At 35.6% G+C, this 18,312-nt stretch overlaps 1 protein-coding gene across 4 annotated transcripts in view; it reads left to right on the top strand.

Annotated features, from left to right (window-relative positions):
- Positions 1 to 18,312, top strand: part of LOC144975032 (protein deacetylase HDAC6-like) — a 331,648-nt gene that overhangs the window by 24,308 nt on the left and 289,028 nt on the right. For all 4 annotated transcript variants that reach the window (XM_078918681.1, XM_078918683.1, XM_078918680.1 and 1 more), the window contains 10 exons: positions 1,786 to 1,892; positions 3,563 to 3,688; positions 3,999 to 4,151; positions 5,684 to 5,737; positions 9,237 to 9,324; positions 9,644 to 9,684; positions 10,647 to 10,821; positions 12,781 to 12,806; positions 15,402 to 15,506; positions 16,080 to 16,148. In XM_078918681.1, coding sequence (XP_078774807.1) covers positions 1,786 to 1,892; positions 3,563 to 3,688; positions 3,999 to 4,151; positions 5,684 to 5,737; positions 9,237 to 9,324; positions 9,644 to 9,684; positions 10,647 to 10,821; positions 12,781 to 12,806; positions 15,402 to 15,506; positions 16,080 to 16,148 — 944 coding nt within the window. The remainder of the gene's footprint in view (positions 1 to 1,785; positions 1,893 to 3,562; positions 3,689 to 3,998; positions 4,152 to 5,683; positions 5,738 to 9,236; positions 9,325 to 9,643; positions 9,685 to 10,646; positions 10,822 to 12,780; positions 12,807 to 15,401; positions 15,507 to 16,079; positions 16,149 to 18,312) is intronic.

The following is an 18,312-nucleotide window of genomic DNA, read 5'->3' as shown; positions in this document are numbered from 1 at the left end:
GACGAATCTTGGCTGATATGCATTAATAAAAACCAAGGTATAAATGTAAGTGTAAGCAAGTAAACACAAAATCTTGGAAAATGTGATATTATGTGGTGATAGAAGTAGTAGTAGTAGTAGTAGTAGTAGTAGTAGTAGTAGTAGTAGTAGTAGTAGTAGTAGTAGTAGTTGCAGTGATGATTATGTAGTAGCAGTAGCAGCAGCAGCAGCAGCAGCAGCAGTAGTAGTAGTCGTAGTAGTAGTAGTAGTAGTAGTAGTAGTAGTAGTAGTAGTAGTAGTAGTAGTAGTAGCAGCAGCAGTAGTAGTAGTAGTAGTAGTAGTAGTAGTAGTAGTAGTAGTAGTAGTAGTAGTAGTAGCAGCAGCAGCAGCAGCAGCAGCAGTAGTAGTAGTAGTAGTAGTAGTAGTAGTAGTAGTAGTAGTAGCAGTAGTAGTAGTGTTTTTGTGGGAGGAGGAGGAAGAGGATGAGGAATTTTATCTCACAGCATCCGAATTACCTGTTTTTATTTGTTTTAAAGGGTTTTACAGCGCTTGTGACACATCTATGTCATATCAGCGCCAGTAAAAAGGAAGAAAATTGGAGAATAAAAAACATTCTAGATTTACAATTGAAATGACATAAGAAAAAGTAAGACAAAGGGGAATGGTCTAAATAGGGAACAGATGTAGATTCTAGGAGCACACTATCAGTGTACTCAGTTCAGATCACCTAAAAGTCTCACACGCACAAGAACCCTCTAAGAGGAATACACTACAATGTTTTGTTTGTTTTGTCAATGTTAATAAAAACTGGTCCGCGGGCCTTACCACGCCCACTTTGTCCGCCATCTTGGAAACCTCTAAATAACGACACCTCCGGATAACGACATAAAAACTCGGTCCCGTGGCATGTTGTTATCGGGAGGTTCCACTGTACGTTACTCGAGTCAGATTCTCGTCATGAAAATTAGTGGGCGAAAAAAAAGAGGACAATCAATTGAGCTGGCCATAAAATATTTGCTTTCTAGATTATATGTTTTTGCTTTGTACAACTGTCCTTTTTTAATTATGTGTTCTTTGACCAGACACAATACATTTCATATTAATTTCCTGTTGTTGTGAAGATCGATCTATAAAGCATGGTTTATCGTCACATTTTGTATTCGCTCGTGTCACGGTCATTAAGTCACTAGCATATATGTCTGGCAGAGGGATACATAGTCATCTTAATCTTTCAATTCATGATAGATTAATTGTGTGATTGGTGCAGTGATGAGTTGAGGGCGTAAAGAAGAGGCTTGTTTTTTTTGGAGTTTAATAGCACTTGTAACATTTCTGGGTCATTTAAGTGCTTTCATTTGTCAATCAATTGTCAGATGGCTGCCTTATACAAGTTCAAGGGCCTTTTTGTTCCCAAAATCAGTAGCAGTGGCCATGAGCTCAAGTTTGACTATCAAATAAGTATAAGTGGTGAGAATATTGATATAATTCAAGCTCTTTAAATAGTCGAGTACTCTATAGATTCATGCACACCAATAGCTCACAAATATTTATTTATTTTCTTGTTGGCTTTTTTTTTTTGATAAACATTTTTCACCTCTTTTAGGGGAATTTTACTTCATTGACTTGCACAGCTATTATTTGCTGTGAGGAACAATGCCCCATGAGCCATAGCAAGGTGAATTGCTCATGGTCACATAGTGCAGTGAGTGAGATTAAAACCTGGTACCATCTGGTTACGAGGAGAAGACAATGTACTATACTCTCCTTTCTGAAACCCTTTTATCTTTAATCATCACATCACAACAGGGAGGTTACTGTATTGAAAGCCTTACAGAGTCGTGTGCCCTTTGCCTGAGGAGTCTTTTAGGAGATCCATGTCCCGTGCTGCCTGCAACTGAAGAGCTAAGTGACAGGTGAATGTATAGACTATTTCATGTCTGTAATTAGCTCTGGGTCATGTGAATTTGAAAATAAGGGCTTTGGAAGTCTATTAGGATAAGTAAAAAAGAAATGTTGATAAAGAGACTCCAGTTGCAAATAGATCTGAAATTCTGTATGACAGTGACGATGACTATCACAAAACCCTCACCCGTTTTCCTCTTCTGTACTGTTCTAATAAGAATGTGTTGTCTTTTTGATCTCTTTTTGTCTCACAAATTGTTTGGAACGAGGAGACCTAGCAAACTAAACAAGACAATGTTTGTGTGTGTGTGTGTGTGTGTGTGTGTGGGTGTTTGTGTATGTGTGCGTGTGTGTATATGTGCTTTCTTTTTATTATTAACACACATATATGCACACACACATACACACACACACACACACACACATATATGATTATATATATATATATATATATATATATATATATATATTGAATCGTGTTTGATACAAATATGGTACGAAAAGTGCTCGACATGTAGTTAATGGAGCGAATTATTATTTTTAAAATATTTACCACAATGTTTGAGACAGTCTACATTAATGTTTCAGGCTTAATTAGCCATCGTCAGGACTGAGTTGGTTTGTTGACTGTTGTTGTTTGTTGAAGTGGTTCCGGTTTGTAGTTGATTAACAAGAACTTCCGGCGATGTGGACACGTACCGTACATCTCACTTTTCGTGTTGAGTGTGGCTTCATGAGGGTGTTTGATTATAGTATATATATATATATATATATAAATATATATATATATATATATATATATATATATATATATATATATATATATATATATATATATATATATATATTATATATATATATATATGACTGACTTATTGACTTAAGACCTTTCGCTTCCTAATCATCCGATCGGGACGCCGCGGCTGCCTCTCTAATCATCTATGTCATTTCCTTCCACAGTTCATGGTCTTTTGCTGTGGATGCTAAGTTCATATGGTCTTCCTTTGATTTTAATCCTTTGTTATTTTGAAGGCGTTTTAGGCCTCGGTTGAGGACAGTATAAATTGATGTGGGTGGTCTACCTTGATATTTATTTTGTCCAGATGGGGTGAAAAACGTATTCATGGCTTAATTAGCTGGTATATTTTCATCTCCTCTGAGTATATGCCCAAGAAGCCGCCATCTTGCCTCCAGGATTTGAATGGATAAGGGTCTTTCATTACATTTTTCATACAGTATTTTATTGCTTATTTTTGTGGGGTATCGTATTTTCAGAACTCTTCTCAGTTGTTTTCTATGGAATCTGTCTAATCTTTGCTCTTCGGCCCCAGTCAGTGCCCATGTTCAGCAGTTGTATATAAGCACGGATTTTACAAGGGTTGTGTATAATTGGATTTTAGTATTTAATTTTATTTTATCTTCTAATCCATATATGTAGTAATTTATTCAATGCAGCCGTCGATAAACTTTTTCTTCTCTCTACATCTTCCTTAGCTCCTATTAATATATATATATATATATATATATATATATAATATATATATATATATATATATATATATATATATATATATATATATATATATATATAATTGCATTAAGGATTTGTATTTGCTGTAAACCAAGAATGTTTTCATTCATAAATAACAATTAATTTATTTAAATTACTCATTAACTCCAGCATATGTGAGACTATCCTTAACGTCATCAAAGCCATAAAAGCTCACTGGCACTGTTTCAACCATTACAAACCATTATTTGGAGACCAAGCTCCACAGTTTGAGGGCATTGCATCATGGCCACCCAAGTAAGTGACTGTGATAAATTCTCCTTTTACAATTTTATTTTTTTGTTATGTCTTTTTATCAACCTCGGCCATGCATCAAGTATTTTTATTTGTTTGGAAGAATAGGAAGAGAAGGAGGAGAAGGAGAAGAAATCAGAGGAAAAGAAGGAAGAGGAGGTGGAGGAGGAAAATTACAATAAGAAAGATTATACAAGACCCTTTTTTAAAAATTGGCTGTGGCATGTTCTATTTTTAAAATGTGTTTGAAATATATCGTTCCTTCTCTGTTCAACCCTTCCTAATTCCATTTCACATTCAACTCCTCCAATAGAGCTCATGTGGAGTTTTCTACACCAGAAAACCGTCATACCAAATTCCCCATCCTTGGTTATTACCCTCGAAGGACAACGGACGAAATACAACAATGGACGGATGTCATAGCCCGGCTTGTGGCAGAAGTAAATTTGCAGAAAGCACTGAATAAGTAAGCTGATTAACAATATTTGTTACACTTTTTTCTCAAAATTAGTAAAATGTCCATCATTCACTACCAAATAATTTAAAGTTAAAGGGTATGTAATAAATATTGTAGAAAGAAATCTATATGGAGATCTGTTGTCATAGAAGTAGGCCCTGAACTTGGATTCAACTCTTGCTGGTTCATGGACTTTGTGGAACTTGGAGTGAACTCTGCTTGGAACAACCATTTGAAACCCAACCCAACCCAAAGTCTTAACTGATCGCTAAATTGTGTGAAATGTCTGACAGCAAAGAGAAAATGAATTATATTGGGTTTATTTTTTGTGCATGTGAAAGAGCGCGGAACACTTACCCACATATATTTAAACACACACAATACACACACACACACACACACACACACATTCACACACACCTACACAAATGTACATCCTACCACATACATACACACACACACACACAGAGAAAGAGCGATCGAGCGAGAGAGAGAGAAAGAGAGAGAGAGAGAGAGAGAGAGAGAGAGAGAGAGAGAGAGAGAGAGAGAGAGAGAGAGAGAGAGAGAGAGAGAGAGAGAGAGAGAGGCAATTAAGATATACTTTTTAAAACAAAAGTAATAACCCAATAAAATGTAATTAAAATAAAAGTAAAAGCTTTTGGAATTAAATTTTTATCTTAATCATTGTCATTTCTTTTACTCCAAATGCAGAAAATTTATAAAAACCGAGTTCCAGAAAACTGGTTATTTTTTATTTAGTTATATATTTATTTTTTCTGTTTGCTGACAAAGATTTTATACTCAAAGAAGGCAAACATTTAGAACCACATGTCCATCAAGTTGTAGTTTAGACCGGGGTAAATGTACATGGATAATCAATCTCTTGCTACCCTTAGATCGAATACTTTCTTATGCCAAAATTCTTTCTATCAGTCCTAAGTTAGTGCCAATTTGCCATTCTCAGAGGGTCCAGAAGCAATTCACTGATTTGAATCAGTTGTATATATAAGTCAAGTTCTCTAATGATTGGAACAGTGGGTACCCCTTCCCCCCCCCCCCCCCCCCCCCCCCCCCCCCCCCGTTTCCAGTGATAACAAAGACTAATGGTACAGATTTATCATATAAAATGAATATTACAAATTGCTTGCAACCATTTAGATTGTGGTTTATCGGCAAGTACTCTCTGTCTAACAGATTTAACTGCCTAATCAGTGCCAGGTGAAGAGAGGAATCAGTCTCCTCCCTCCCCTCCTCTCACTCACTTTATCCAGAAACTGGTCCATTTGTGTGTCAGGTGCTCTACTAACTTAGCTATGGAAATCCCATATCCTATCTTATCTGATCTTTTAAAGTGTAACTATTTATTTAAATTTTTTTGATAGAAATACTCTAAGATGTTTACACCTACATTCTCCAGGCTTCTTCTCTAAATGCTTGGCACATGAGCTGAAATGAGGAATCAAACAGTAGGTCTTCCATCATATTTATAACAAACAACCACTTGATAATGGTTCTTATTCCTTTGTATGATCCTGATACAGGTGCTGTTATGTTTTTGATGCTGACATGAGAGGACACAAAAACATCTTTTCAACGTAAGTCAACGCTGAAATGTCTTTGCTGTGGTGCATAATGTTTAATGCTCTTGCTTGCCAGTTAAAGAAATTTATTTCACCTCATTGTCATCCGTTTCAGACAGGGGACATCAATTTAATTCTATAAGACAAACAATGTGTGTGTATGTGTGTGTGTGTGTGTGTGTGTGTGTGTGTGTGTGTGTGTGTGTGAGTTTGTAAAATATTGTCGCATTTGTCATGAACAAAGCCACATATGTTTGATATGGAGAATTGATGATGTTTACCTTAGTTCTTTTCCTTCTTCTTCTTCATCTTCTTCATCTTCTTCTTCTTCTTCTTCTTCTTCTTCTTCTTCTTCTTCTTCTTCTTCTTCTTCTTCTTCTTCTTCTTCTTCTTCTTCTTCTTCTTCTTCTTCTTCTTCTTCTTCTTCTTCCCTTCTTCTCTTCTTCTTCTTCTTCTTCTTCTTCTTCTTCTTCTTCTTCTTCTTCTTCTTCTTCTTCTTCTTCTTCTTCTTCTTCTTCTTCTTCTTCTTCTTCTTCTTCTTCTTCTACTTCTTCATCATCATCATCATAGTTAGGGCAACTAATGTCATCATGCTGACAGCAAGCCCTGTATTGTGATGTACATATAGTGCTCAGTACTGTCAGGAATTGTTCATAACTTGTGCTGTCAACTTTTCATCAGGCAGTTTTTTTCATTCCTTTGTCGTTTGTGGAAAAACGTTCTTTTGTGTTTTATTTATTGATTGCACGTGTCAAGGATTGAGTGGCACTAGTGCCATGCCTGCTTATTGACAGTGATGGGTTGTTGTTTGTTCAAATTTCAATTTGCCCATGGTGGTGTTTGTAGAGGGCAGATAGCCTTGATTGTTTTTGACAAATGTCAGATGTAGGCAAACCTAGTGGTTTAATGGTTCTAATGGTGGTAAGTCAACATCATATTTATTGGTTTTCCAGTGGATAGCACGTCTTTGTATCTTCTCAATAGCCTTGATGCAATTGACTGTATATGGGTCTTAAACTGATCCAACGTACAACTGGTTAAAATTATGGTCTTTGAGAAAGGAGTTCAAAAGCTGATTCAGGATATCAATGAAAATAAAGCCGATGGACCGGACTTGGCTAAATGCCTCAAATTCTTTGCATAAACATTAGCCCATGTCTACACTTTCTTCTTCCAAACATCTTTAAACCAACGAAAAACAAAAACAAAACTCGAAACATGCAAATATAACACCAATATTTAAAAAGGGAGGTAGAGGTAGAGATAAAAATTACTATCTAACGTTTTTGACTTCTGCATCTTTCAAGCTCTTAGAGCATATCATACACAGTAATGTTATAAAACACTTTGTTGAAAAGGACATACTTACCAATATTCAACATGGTTTTTGCAAATTTAGACCTTTTGAAATGTAATTATTTGCCACCTATGCAAACGTTGCTAATATCATTGATGATAATGACCATACATACGCAATAGCATTGGACTTTAGCAAGGCTTTTCTCATATCCGTCACAAGAGCCTTCTTGCCAAGTTGAAGCATTAACGCCTAGATTGCTTCCTTCCTGTTTGATTTTACCGAAAAGAGCGCTGGTAGAAAACAACATATCATCATCAAATAATAATAATAAGCATATTCCTGTTCCATCAGGTATCCCATAAGAAACAGGTTTAAGTCCACTTTTATTCTTTGCTTGTATAAATGACATGCCCCCCAAAATTTCTGAAGGTACAACATTGCATATTTTTGCAGACGACAGCCTTCTTTACAGATGAATAAAAATATGGAATGTCACAGCCATTCTCCAACAAGACCTTAACACATTCCAAGAATGAGAGAAAAACTGGAAAATGGAATTCATTCTAATGAAATGTAAAGTTTTATGAATAAGTAACAAAATTAAACAACACATAAATGATTATTAAATACTAATTGACGAAATGTTAGAGACAACCACAAAGGTTACCTAGGGGTAACATTGGGCAGCAAAATGTTATAAAACGAACATATGGACAATGTTCGCCACAAAACTAACAACAAGCGAATTTTCTCAAGTATAAACTTTGATCATGACCCGATGCAGTAAAAGAGCAATACTATATCACAAGCTAAAATATAGCTGCATTGTGTGGCACCTGCAGACGAAGAAAGCCATAAACCAGCTGGAGTCCAAAGTCCGACCTGCAGATTTGTCCATATGACAACAATAAAAATATAATAAACATAATGCCTGAGAACAGCTGGATAACATTGAGAGAGAGAAGGAGCGAACATAAACTGAAGATCTTTAAAGATATATTAAAACAAAGCACCATCCCAATTAAAGCTTACCAGAAAACAAGACAAGGAGCGTTGCTATTGGCTATCCTAATCCTGAGTAAACACATAGATTCAGTCCTTTTTTTTCTAAGTTCAATAAGGTCATGCAATTCCCTCTGCCACATTTAAAGAAATTCTATGAAAAATTTACATGCTAATTAAAACATTTCTGTAACAGATGTTCAGAGGACATAATTATTATGATTTAGAACCATAACTTCACACCATCCAACAGTATGCACATGTTGCGTTTATCTTTATGTTGAAGTTGCAACAATATGGATCGGATTGGATTGAATTGAAATCTGGATATGTGTACAATCAAGCACTTTCCTGGATTAAGAACAGTACCATTAATTTTACTACAAGGCCAATTTGTCGTGGTCTTCCTGGAGGTATATCTGATCTAATAAGGAGGATGTTTGTTGGTTTTTGTTTTTTTGTGGCAAGCAGTATCGAGGACAAATAGTCTGAAGTTAATTGCAGACTAAAGATGTAGAGGTAGAAGAGGAACGGGGCCAGTACTGATCCCAGAGGAACTCCCCATCCTTCTTTTTCTTTATAAAACTAACGTGTAGGCATTCTCAATTTTTGTTATTATAGCGGTTGCTAGATGTAAGTAGTCAGACTTTAAATTCACTTAATTCCCTGATTAATCGTTTTTAAATGTTGAATTTAGGACACTTCATATTTGATTGGGCTGCAGTTGCTGGATTTTTATGATTCATTCTTGCCATTAAAACTACAAAGCAATATATGTAATAAAAATAGACAACAATACACTTTCCATGGCCATCAAGACAATATAGATCACCATGATAAAATCACCATGCATTCATTTATATTTTGAATGAACTACACCAGTTACCATGATAGAATTTTGTAACCAAATAAACCAGATATGCAAAGGCATCAACGTCTGTATAACGCTTGGACATTTTTTATGCTGCTAATAAAAGACCATACGATAACTTCTTTTGTAATGTCATAATCTTACTTGGAGTCGAGCAAACTGTCCTTTCCCTTTAAATTGGAAATAAAGGATTTGAAATAAGCTCCATTATTTATTTAATGATATGTTTTTAATTTTGCTTATCAACTGTCATTTCTTCTTTGATTTGAATTGCATTATTTTGTAGTGGTTTTACGCATTGAATGTTTAATTTTGATAAGAACGGTTCTCACACATTCCAGAAGCCACCCAGAAAGACCAGATCGTATCAGTTGTATCTACAACAAGATGGCGACATGGGGTCTGCTGAAGAGGTGTCTCAATATTCCTGTGAGTGTGACTTGAAATTTTGTTGTTTTTGTTGTTGTTGTTGTTGTTTCACTATTCTTTTAGTTGTTTGAGTTATTTATCATCGTCATTGTCGTCGTTGTCATCGTCGTCATCATCATTTATCAACAGCATCAGTAGCAGCAGGAGCATCATCATCATCAGCATCATCATCAATATCATCATCAATATCATCATCATCATCATCATCATCATCATCATCAGAATCACATCACCGTCATCCCCACCACGGCCAGCATCATCAGTTTTATTTAAACAATCTCATTTTTATTCATGCTATCTCGTGTTTTTATTTCCCCAGTCAAGACAAGCAGAATTGTCAGAGATTCTGTGGATTCATACGTAAGTGTTTTTTGTTAAATTACTAAGGACACATATAAAATCAATTAAATGATCTTGGTTTTGCTAAAGTTTATCATAGATCTTATTATCACACAAAAGCCTTTTCTTGGTAATCCAATCTTGTGAATATTTTCATACTTTCTACTGTTTAAATCACTATGATTTTTCAGGTTGTTTCTGAATAACAAAGGCAGTTTTAAAGTGTGACAATGTGAATCATACACAACAAAACAATGGTGGTGAATTTCAAAGATAGCTCATGCCCCCTTTCATGGTAAAATATAAGAACAGTTGGTGAGAGCAGATTTCCTTGAAGACATTTTGGAAGGACTAAATTTCTACAACTGGGTGGGGTTCCTGACCTCCCATAGTGGGCAGGGAGGTACTTACTGTGTCTTCTATTCCGTATATCTGTTTTCCAACTTGCTTTCTGTCTTTGTCTTGGAATGAGATTATTTGGTTTTGTCCTGACCCTGTATGGTTAATGTATAGTTAATTTTGGGAGATGATATTTTTTTCCTTGTTAATCATCTCTCTGTTTTGCACTGTATTATGCATGTTTTGTTTACATATGATTTGTAAACATTTGAGTGTGTTTCTCTTAGTGGGGACCTGTGTTTGTGTCTGGATGAGAATTTTAGGTGATCTCAAACTAAGTACCTACTTTGATAGTGTGCTCTTGTATTCTATTTGAACCAATTCCCCTTTGTCTTACCTTTTATTGAGTGCTTTAGTTTTAATTATAGAACTTATTACTATCCCATTTTCTTCCTTTTTACTGGTGCTGATATAACCTTAATGTGTTGCAAGCACAGTAAAACCCTTAAAAACAAAACACCAAACAAAATTGCTACAATAGAATCCTAATAACTGAAGGTGCCTCACATAATACTCCTTACAGATCTCTCAGCTATTATTTGTCCAAATAATTCATATTTCCTTAAAATATGTACACAATACAGGCAAGAGTACCTCAATGAGTTCAGTCAGACACCTAATTTAACAGAAGCCGAGCTGGAAATGTTCCCCATGGAGAAGCGGTATACATCAATCTACGTGAACCAAAAATCATTCCACTGTGCCTTGCTGTCCTGTGGTAGTGTTTTAAATGTTGTTGATGCTGTTCTCAGTGGACAGGTATAATGCATTTGATAATAATAATAATAATAATAATAATAATAATAATAATAATACTACTAATAATAATAATAATAATAATAATGATGATGATGATGATGATGATCATGATGATGATAATGATGACGACGATGATAATGATGATGATGATGATGATGATGATGATGATGATGATGATGATGATGATAACGACGATGATGACAATGATTATGGTAATAGTAATAATAATGATATTGATTGTCCAACAAATGACAATTCATGTTGGGTAAACAATACTCAAACAATTTGTGTTATGACATGAATAAACATTCACATACACAGATACAAAAAACACAAGACACACATACACATACACATACAACACACACATACAAACACATTGAATCTATGCATGGGCATATGTGTGGTATTCTGGGAAAACCCATCGGATGTTGGAAAATTCGAATCACATATTAGATATTCGAATAGATGCACCATTTCTGGACAAAATGCAGTTTGAATTTTGCAATTATCCTAATTAGGGCTGAAGTTATTCACATTTGAAGGGAGGTATGTGTGTGCAAAAATGAAAAAAACCCCAGAAAATCGCATTTAAAGACAAGAATACATATTTATTACAATTTGTTTAAAACAGTTACATTATCATTACAACAGGACTTAATTATAAAGCCCTTCTGCAACACAAACCAAAGATTTTGAATTTATTTCCACCCCCTTTTTATTTGGCCATCTTGATTATGTGACGTGATACTTTGGAAGGAGGAGGTTCATGTGTGGCTTCATCCTCGCTGTCGATTGCTATCTCAGTACTTTTAGTCACTATGTCGTTTGTATTTTAGTTTTGAGATATTGATATTGACTTTTAGATATCTTATATTGTAAATTATGATATAAAATTGAAAGAAAAATGCAATAGTTGCATTGATTTTCTTGATGGCACAATATTTCACACAGGAAAGTAAATAGAATGTTGGACTTTTGCTTATCTTGTTACTTGGTTTGTTTGTCGTTATGCACAGTCATTATACTTACTCAATGGTAGCTTATATTCATGCGCATGACTTGCATTCCAAAGAGCAAACATTTACAAAAAGAATGATATATATAATATGTTGGGATTGGTAAAAGTTTCGGTTCTCTGTGCTGAATTGAGTTCCTCTACCAGATTTTAGGTCAATTTTGAAGGTATTTTGTTTCGATAGAGCTCAGAAAAAAATTGAATAAAATTACCTGTAAGCTTCAAAGTGTAAATCCTTTGGTGAGAATGTAGTTGGATGGATCATAAAAACGATGAAGTGAAAAAAGGAAAATCATGCAGATAACGATTTTTTACCTTTATTTACTCGTTTCTCAAAACTAGCTCATGCAACATGCGACGGGTTTTGCCAAATCAGCACACATATATACATATGCATACACACATACATCTACACATAGCCAAAATGCAAAACCTCAATATAAAACTTATTATTCTTAGTATTCAGTTTTATTGCAAATGCATCCACAGAAACGCATACACTTACACACTTTGGACTTTCGACTCTTATATTTATTCTACTCTAAACATGAATAACAAAGAAGAAATAGAATAGAAACTTCATTTTAAAATCACAAAAGACAGTTGTCTGTGAAGTCAATTGAAGATTCTATTGTTTTTTGTTCATCGTTACTTATTTCTTGGGGTTTCAAGCAGTAACATGTGCATAAAAAAATATAAACTTAATATTAGTTTGATTTTTTCGGTTATAAGTGCAATTTGCAGCATCTTGATAATCCCGATATGATACTTTTTAAAGGTGGCGAGTCCTATCAATACAGTGAATCTTGTGGGTAGTGAGGATGACCAGGGATAATATGACATAATGGAGGATGGGACCAGGTCTCTTTGTGTCTCAGTCTGGTCCTCCACTCATGAGTTTATACTGTTTGATGTTATTTATTATTCTACTGTTATTCCAGGCACAGACCGGGGTCGCCATTGTTAGGTAAGAAATTAGCATAAATTTTTGACTCTTTAAGTCTCATTAGCAGAAACGATCACCTTAAAAAATTTCCATAGGGGGGTGCTTAATACTGTATGTTCTTTAACCAAACCCGTGTTTTAAAATATATAATTACCCACCTAATAAAGTAAATTAAGGAATGAGAGATGCATGTAAATGCTTTGTTACAAGAAAACAATCTCTATGCAAAAGAGCAAGTTATACTGTTTTTGTGCAGTATATCATCCTAGTATTTATGAGAACATTTCTCTACAACGATAGCTGTTGACTCAAGTTCTTTCTATTAATTTTATAGTACATAATGAACATTTGTGGATGTTTTTATCATCAGCAGATTGGTCAGTTTGTCTTTCTGTCCTCTTCTATGAAATGCAACAAAGCTTTCTACCGTATTATTCATACTAAGCCTACTGACCCTAACAAAAGCACCCCCAGAACGACATCAACGCAAATCAAAATAGGATATATGTATTACCTCAAATGTCCAGACCAAAATGAAAAACTCCTTCTCTCTTAACTATCAAGTGTCACGCAGCAAACAATAATTTTCACTTTGACCATATTTGAACTACTTTGTTCTATTTACGATGAGGGTTATTCATAGGGTCAAGATCATATTTTAGTTTCAGTTCATATTTCATATTTTTGTTCAATGTATCTGTAACAAATAAATGCATCATTATGACTCTATTTACTAAGTGCACAGTGTGCTTAACAGAAATGATAGTAGTAGTAGTAGTAGTAGTAGTAGTAGTAGTAGTAGTAGTAGTAGTAGTAGTAGTAGTAGTAGTAGTAGTAGTATTAGTAGTAAGCCTTGCAGTCTGATTCAGTCACATATTTTTTAAACCTCGATGAGTGTAGCTGCTCTCTCCATCCAAGTTGTTAATTGTTTCCATTGGTCACGGTCCTGGGCCAGAGTTTTGAGGCTGTCAAGGTCTTGTGACTTTAGTACGGGGGGCACTGAAGTTTTTCTTTGTTCTTCAGGGATTAATTGGGCCTCATCTGAATCCAGAATTTTCTGATATGTAGAGAGATCCTGGTTCAGGGTAGTTACTATTGATGTTGGTGGTCTCTCTACATATTTGTTGCCATGAAGGAAATATTCTGTCATTGCAGTTTGGGCTGGGATGTTATCTTCTTGATGTAAGATGTGACAAAATACCATCTACCGCTGTTCCTTTATTATTGTACTGAGGCGTTGGACCCTGGTTCCTTCATAGAGATCAGTATTTGTAACTGTCTCTGGCCAATAGTTTCTGATTACCCAACGTACTTGTTTGCAGTGGTATGAATCGAGACTTTCTAAGTTCTTTTTGTGAGGCTCCAGGTTCCAGAATTATATGTCAATATCGGAATAATCAGTGCCTCGTTAATCTGTATTTGTTTATTCTCACTGATTATGTTATTTATGTTCCATGAATTTTGGAATAGGTTGAATGCATTGGTGGCCAGCTGCTTTCGTTTTCTGATGTCTTCGTTTTCGTTGATCAAATTGCCTAGTTTACGTACACTTTTCCATTCATTTAAATTTCTGTTGATTTTTGTATATTCTGTTTTGGATTGATTTACTTTTAGATTCCATGCTTCTAGGGTAGTTGATATTATTAGCAAGTATATTTTCGCTTGATGTTCTGATTCAAAGATTAGGTCTGCATCATCTGCTTATATCAATTCACGTGTGATCTTCTTTGTTGGTGGTAATTTTGGTCTTAGCTCTTTCATGGCCGACTCGAGGTACCTATATTGTGAATAGAATTGGACTCAAGCTGTCTCCTTCACGGGATCCAAGTGAAGTTGATATTGTTGTTAATTCTCTGCCAGATTCAAATTGTAATTTGATAATAGGTATTTTATGAGCTTCACGTGATCTTTGTCCAAAAACGAGTCAAGGATTGATAACAACTTGTTTCTACATATGGTGTCGAAAGCTGAACTCATATCTATTTCAAGTATGGTAAATTCTTCCTTAATGGAAAAAAATAGAAATGAAAAGGAAATAAGAAATTGGGAAAATCATTTGATTTTCAGATTTTCATATTTGTGTAAATGTAATAATTAATAGGGGCAAAAATTTTGTAAAGAGGTTGTTTTACTCGCTTATGAAGTTAAAAAAAAATAATGACAATGTTTCTTGCACTGAAGGTCACTAAAATTTGATTAAGCGTTTTGATCACCCAATTTAAATTCATTTTTCATAAACAATTAGTTTTTATGGGGATTCCAATAACTCAACTGGCAGAGCACTCACTTCACACGCAAAGTGACAAAGTTTGATCCCGGTGAAGTTGAGATTTTTTTTCTGACCCACCCAGCAGTGAATGGGTAGCTGGGTGTCTCTACGGACTGGTGGAAAGTACTTTGCGATAGACTAGCATCTTATCCTGAAGGTAGCAAGCAATTTGTCCATTTCACGCTATAGAAACGGGGATAAACTTTCCCTCCATGTGCCTCATGGCACAGAAGGACTACTTAGTTTTGTGAGAGAGAATGCTTCATTCATTAATATCTTTTGATTCTGTTTTGAGCTGATATTTATACAGGAAAGGGATATTTGAATTTACAACTGAATTTCCACAGACCCCCAGGTCATCATGCTGAGTGTGACAGGGCCATGGGCTTTTGTTTCTTCAACAATGTTGCCATAGCTGTCAAGCTTGCCCAGAAGAAATACAACGTCAAAAGGTGAGCGGGATACGACCAGTCATGATAGTTTTTTTTAAGGTAGACTGCAGGGGAGAACTAAGCAGCAGTGCTGTGACTGAGAATATGATTTGAGAGGTCAAGGCCTTGTCAAGACAGTGTCAGCAAATGGTTGTTTAAAGAAGTTAATGACGATCATACTATGAGACATTTCTTGCTGGAATAAACAAGATTAAAAGGCAAGAAAAAAAGAAAAAAACCCAATCTAAATAATCAAAGCAATCATAATGATTATAATTATCTGTTTGAGGAAGTAATGTAAAATGTAAAGTTCCGTTGGAGGACTTAGTCTTCATGCTTTATTTGAAGATGAACATTATCCAGGCATCAAAAGCAATGCAGTGCATCGGTGCAGGGATTCGTTTCTTGCTCCATATACACATAGAGATGCTGTGGTACAAATAAAATCAGCAGTAACCTTGATTACCTTGACATTACGGTATTTGTAATCATGTTGTTTATTTGGCTCAATAAAGAATGTTGATGTTCAATACTGTTTTCCTTCTTTTATCCCATTTATCTCCCTTGCTGGTGTTGATGCTCTGACCCTGACAGAATCCTGATCCTGGACTGGGATGTCCATCATGGCAACGCCACACAACACCAGTTCTTTGATGACCCAAGGTCAGTGGTACTTTTATTTTTCATTCTTCTGTTCACGATCCATTTTTATAGTCTACATTAATAACCTGCAGAGACGATTCCACTTGGGTTGTTATGGAGCTTACTTAGATTGTCAAAATTCTTAAAGCATTTTTAAGATGCTCTTCATTTCGTCCTTGTAGTTCTTTCTTTTCGGTTTCGCTAGTATTAAACTTTAAATGGTTCAGCTAAATAGATCCTGATATTCAAAATAGTTTCTCCATGGGTTTGATGACAAGATATGATACTTTTTTTTCTTCTTTATAATTCGTATTCTGCTATAAGATTATTTTCTATTTACTGTTGGTGAAGAATTTTTATCGCCCAAAACATTGCTTGCTCATCAAACCTTTAAATTCGATCCTTTACACGTATTTCGATCCATTTTACAAACTTCAGTCAGCATCCGTCTATGCTTTTCTGTTTGTGATTTCTTTGATGAAAGTAAATTCTCAAACTTTACATAGTTCAGTATATATAAGGTCGGTTAGTACTGATAGTTTTAGAACTGGAAACAATACACGCTCTGATCTGACTGATGTAAATATCCATCAAGAAAGCATTATCCAAGACAACTCTAAGATTTTTAGCTTAATCTATTAGAGAAATAATGGTATTTTCTATGGGGTAATGGCAATATTTCTGATTTGGATTTATGCTTTGAGCTACCTTTGAATAAATCCACTTAGCTTAAGTTTGTTTGATGAAATCTCGTATGTGGTGCAGTTTTCATATATTTACATTTATCATTTTTCTGATATCCAAATGTCTGCATATATTATGTGATATGTGAGTCGATGTTCATCCATATTTGTTGGTCTATATGGCAAAAAGCACTGGGCCAAAGGTGTACTCCAAATGCAATGTTAAAGGTGTACTCCAAATGCAATGTTGTACTCTATAATTGTGGTGTTCTAGTATTAAAATGTAATTTCGCATATAAGATTCATGGATTTAATGGTCATGAACTATATGATTTCTCATCATCCGGATGTGAAGTAAAATAATGTTTTGCCATCCACCCTCGTCATTCACTCAGCTAAATGGGGATTAATTTGGAAAGGATAATTTTCAGATTTTTAGGTTTGTATCACACCCAAATGTTTTTTCATCTCTATTGATAGCAGCTTCTAACGGTTCTCACACAACTATGTTAAGATCATCGATCCAGGATGCAAACTGATCTCCGCAATCGTGTACCATCACAAACCTGCCAGGAAGCTTCGTCCTAATGCACCGTTCAATTACACCTACCTTCTCAACGTTTTTGCTTCTACCCCACATGGGAGCGCAATACACCGCAGTGCGGAATAGCATAGTGCCAGGATGGACATCCTCAGGAGTTCTTGACTAGCACCCCAAGTTTATCCAGCCAGCTCCCTTAGAAGACTGTTGCATTTCTCAATGTTCTGAGCAATTCCTTCAAGATTACTTAGTGCCAGAATAGATCTCAGAGGGACCCCATTCTCCACTTTCCTGAATTTGCTCGTGGTGTCTCCCAGGGTGATGTGGAGTTGTCTTTCCCCTAAGATTAAAGAGAATAACTTCCAAGGTCTTTTTGCACTTATGATTTTTGCAAGTTTGAGCATTAACCCTTCGCACCAGACTGTATTATATGCTGCTGATAGGTCTATAAATACAGCACCAGTTTGCTAACTCCTTTTGTACCCTGCTTCAATATGCTCTGCAGGGGCAATGACCTGCTCCATGGTGCACCTGCCTTTCCTGAAGCCTGCCTGCTCGTCTAGGACGGCTCCCATTGGTTCAGTAGTACACGCTCCAAAAGTTTGTACAGGCAGTCCAAGTGATATGGGTCTGTAACTGTTGGCCTCATTCGCTGGTTTCCCTGGCTTCTGGATGGCACCTATCTTAGCGGCCTTCCACACTTGTGGATGCTTTCCTTTTCCGTCAGACATTGCCTCTGCCAGCCAGGCCCGTGCCCCAGGACCCAGATGCATCACCATATCGGGATATATGCCATCTATTCCTGCTGTTTTGCCATTCCTATCATCGCTAATTGCTGTCGATAATCCAAAAGGCATATAGTTAAATTCTAACAAACCTAATGGTGATTGAAATGCTGTGTATTTCTTACATGATTCTTTCAGTGGAATTTGCCAATATCCCTTAGAAAGATCACATTTTG

Source organism: Berghia stephanieae, chromosome 6 (genome assembly GCF_034508935.2).
Source record: "Berghia stephanieae isolate SIO BIC M18660-M18661 chromosome 6, UCSD_Bste_1.3, whole genome shotgun sequence".
Lineage (NCBI taxonomy): Eukaryota > Metazoa > Mollusca > Gastropoda > Nudibranchia > Aeolidiidae > Berghia > Berghia stephanieae.
This window is presented reverse-complemented; position numbering and strand designations above follow the sequence as displayed.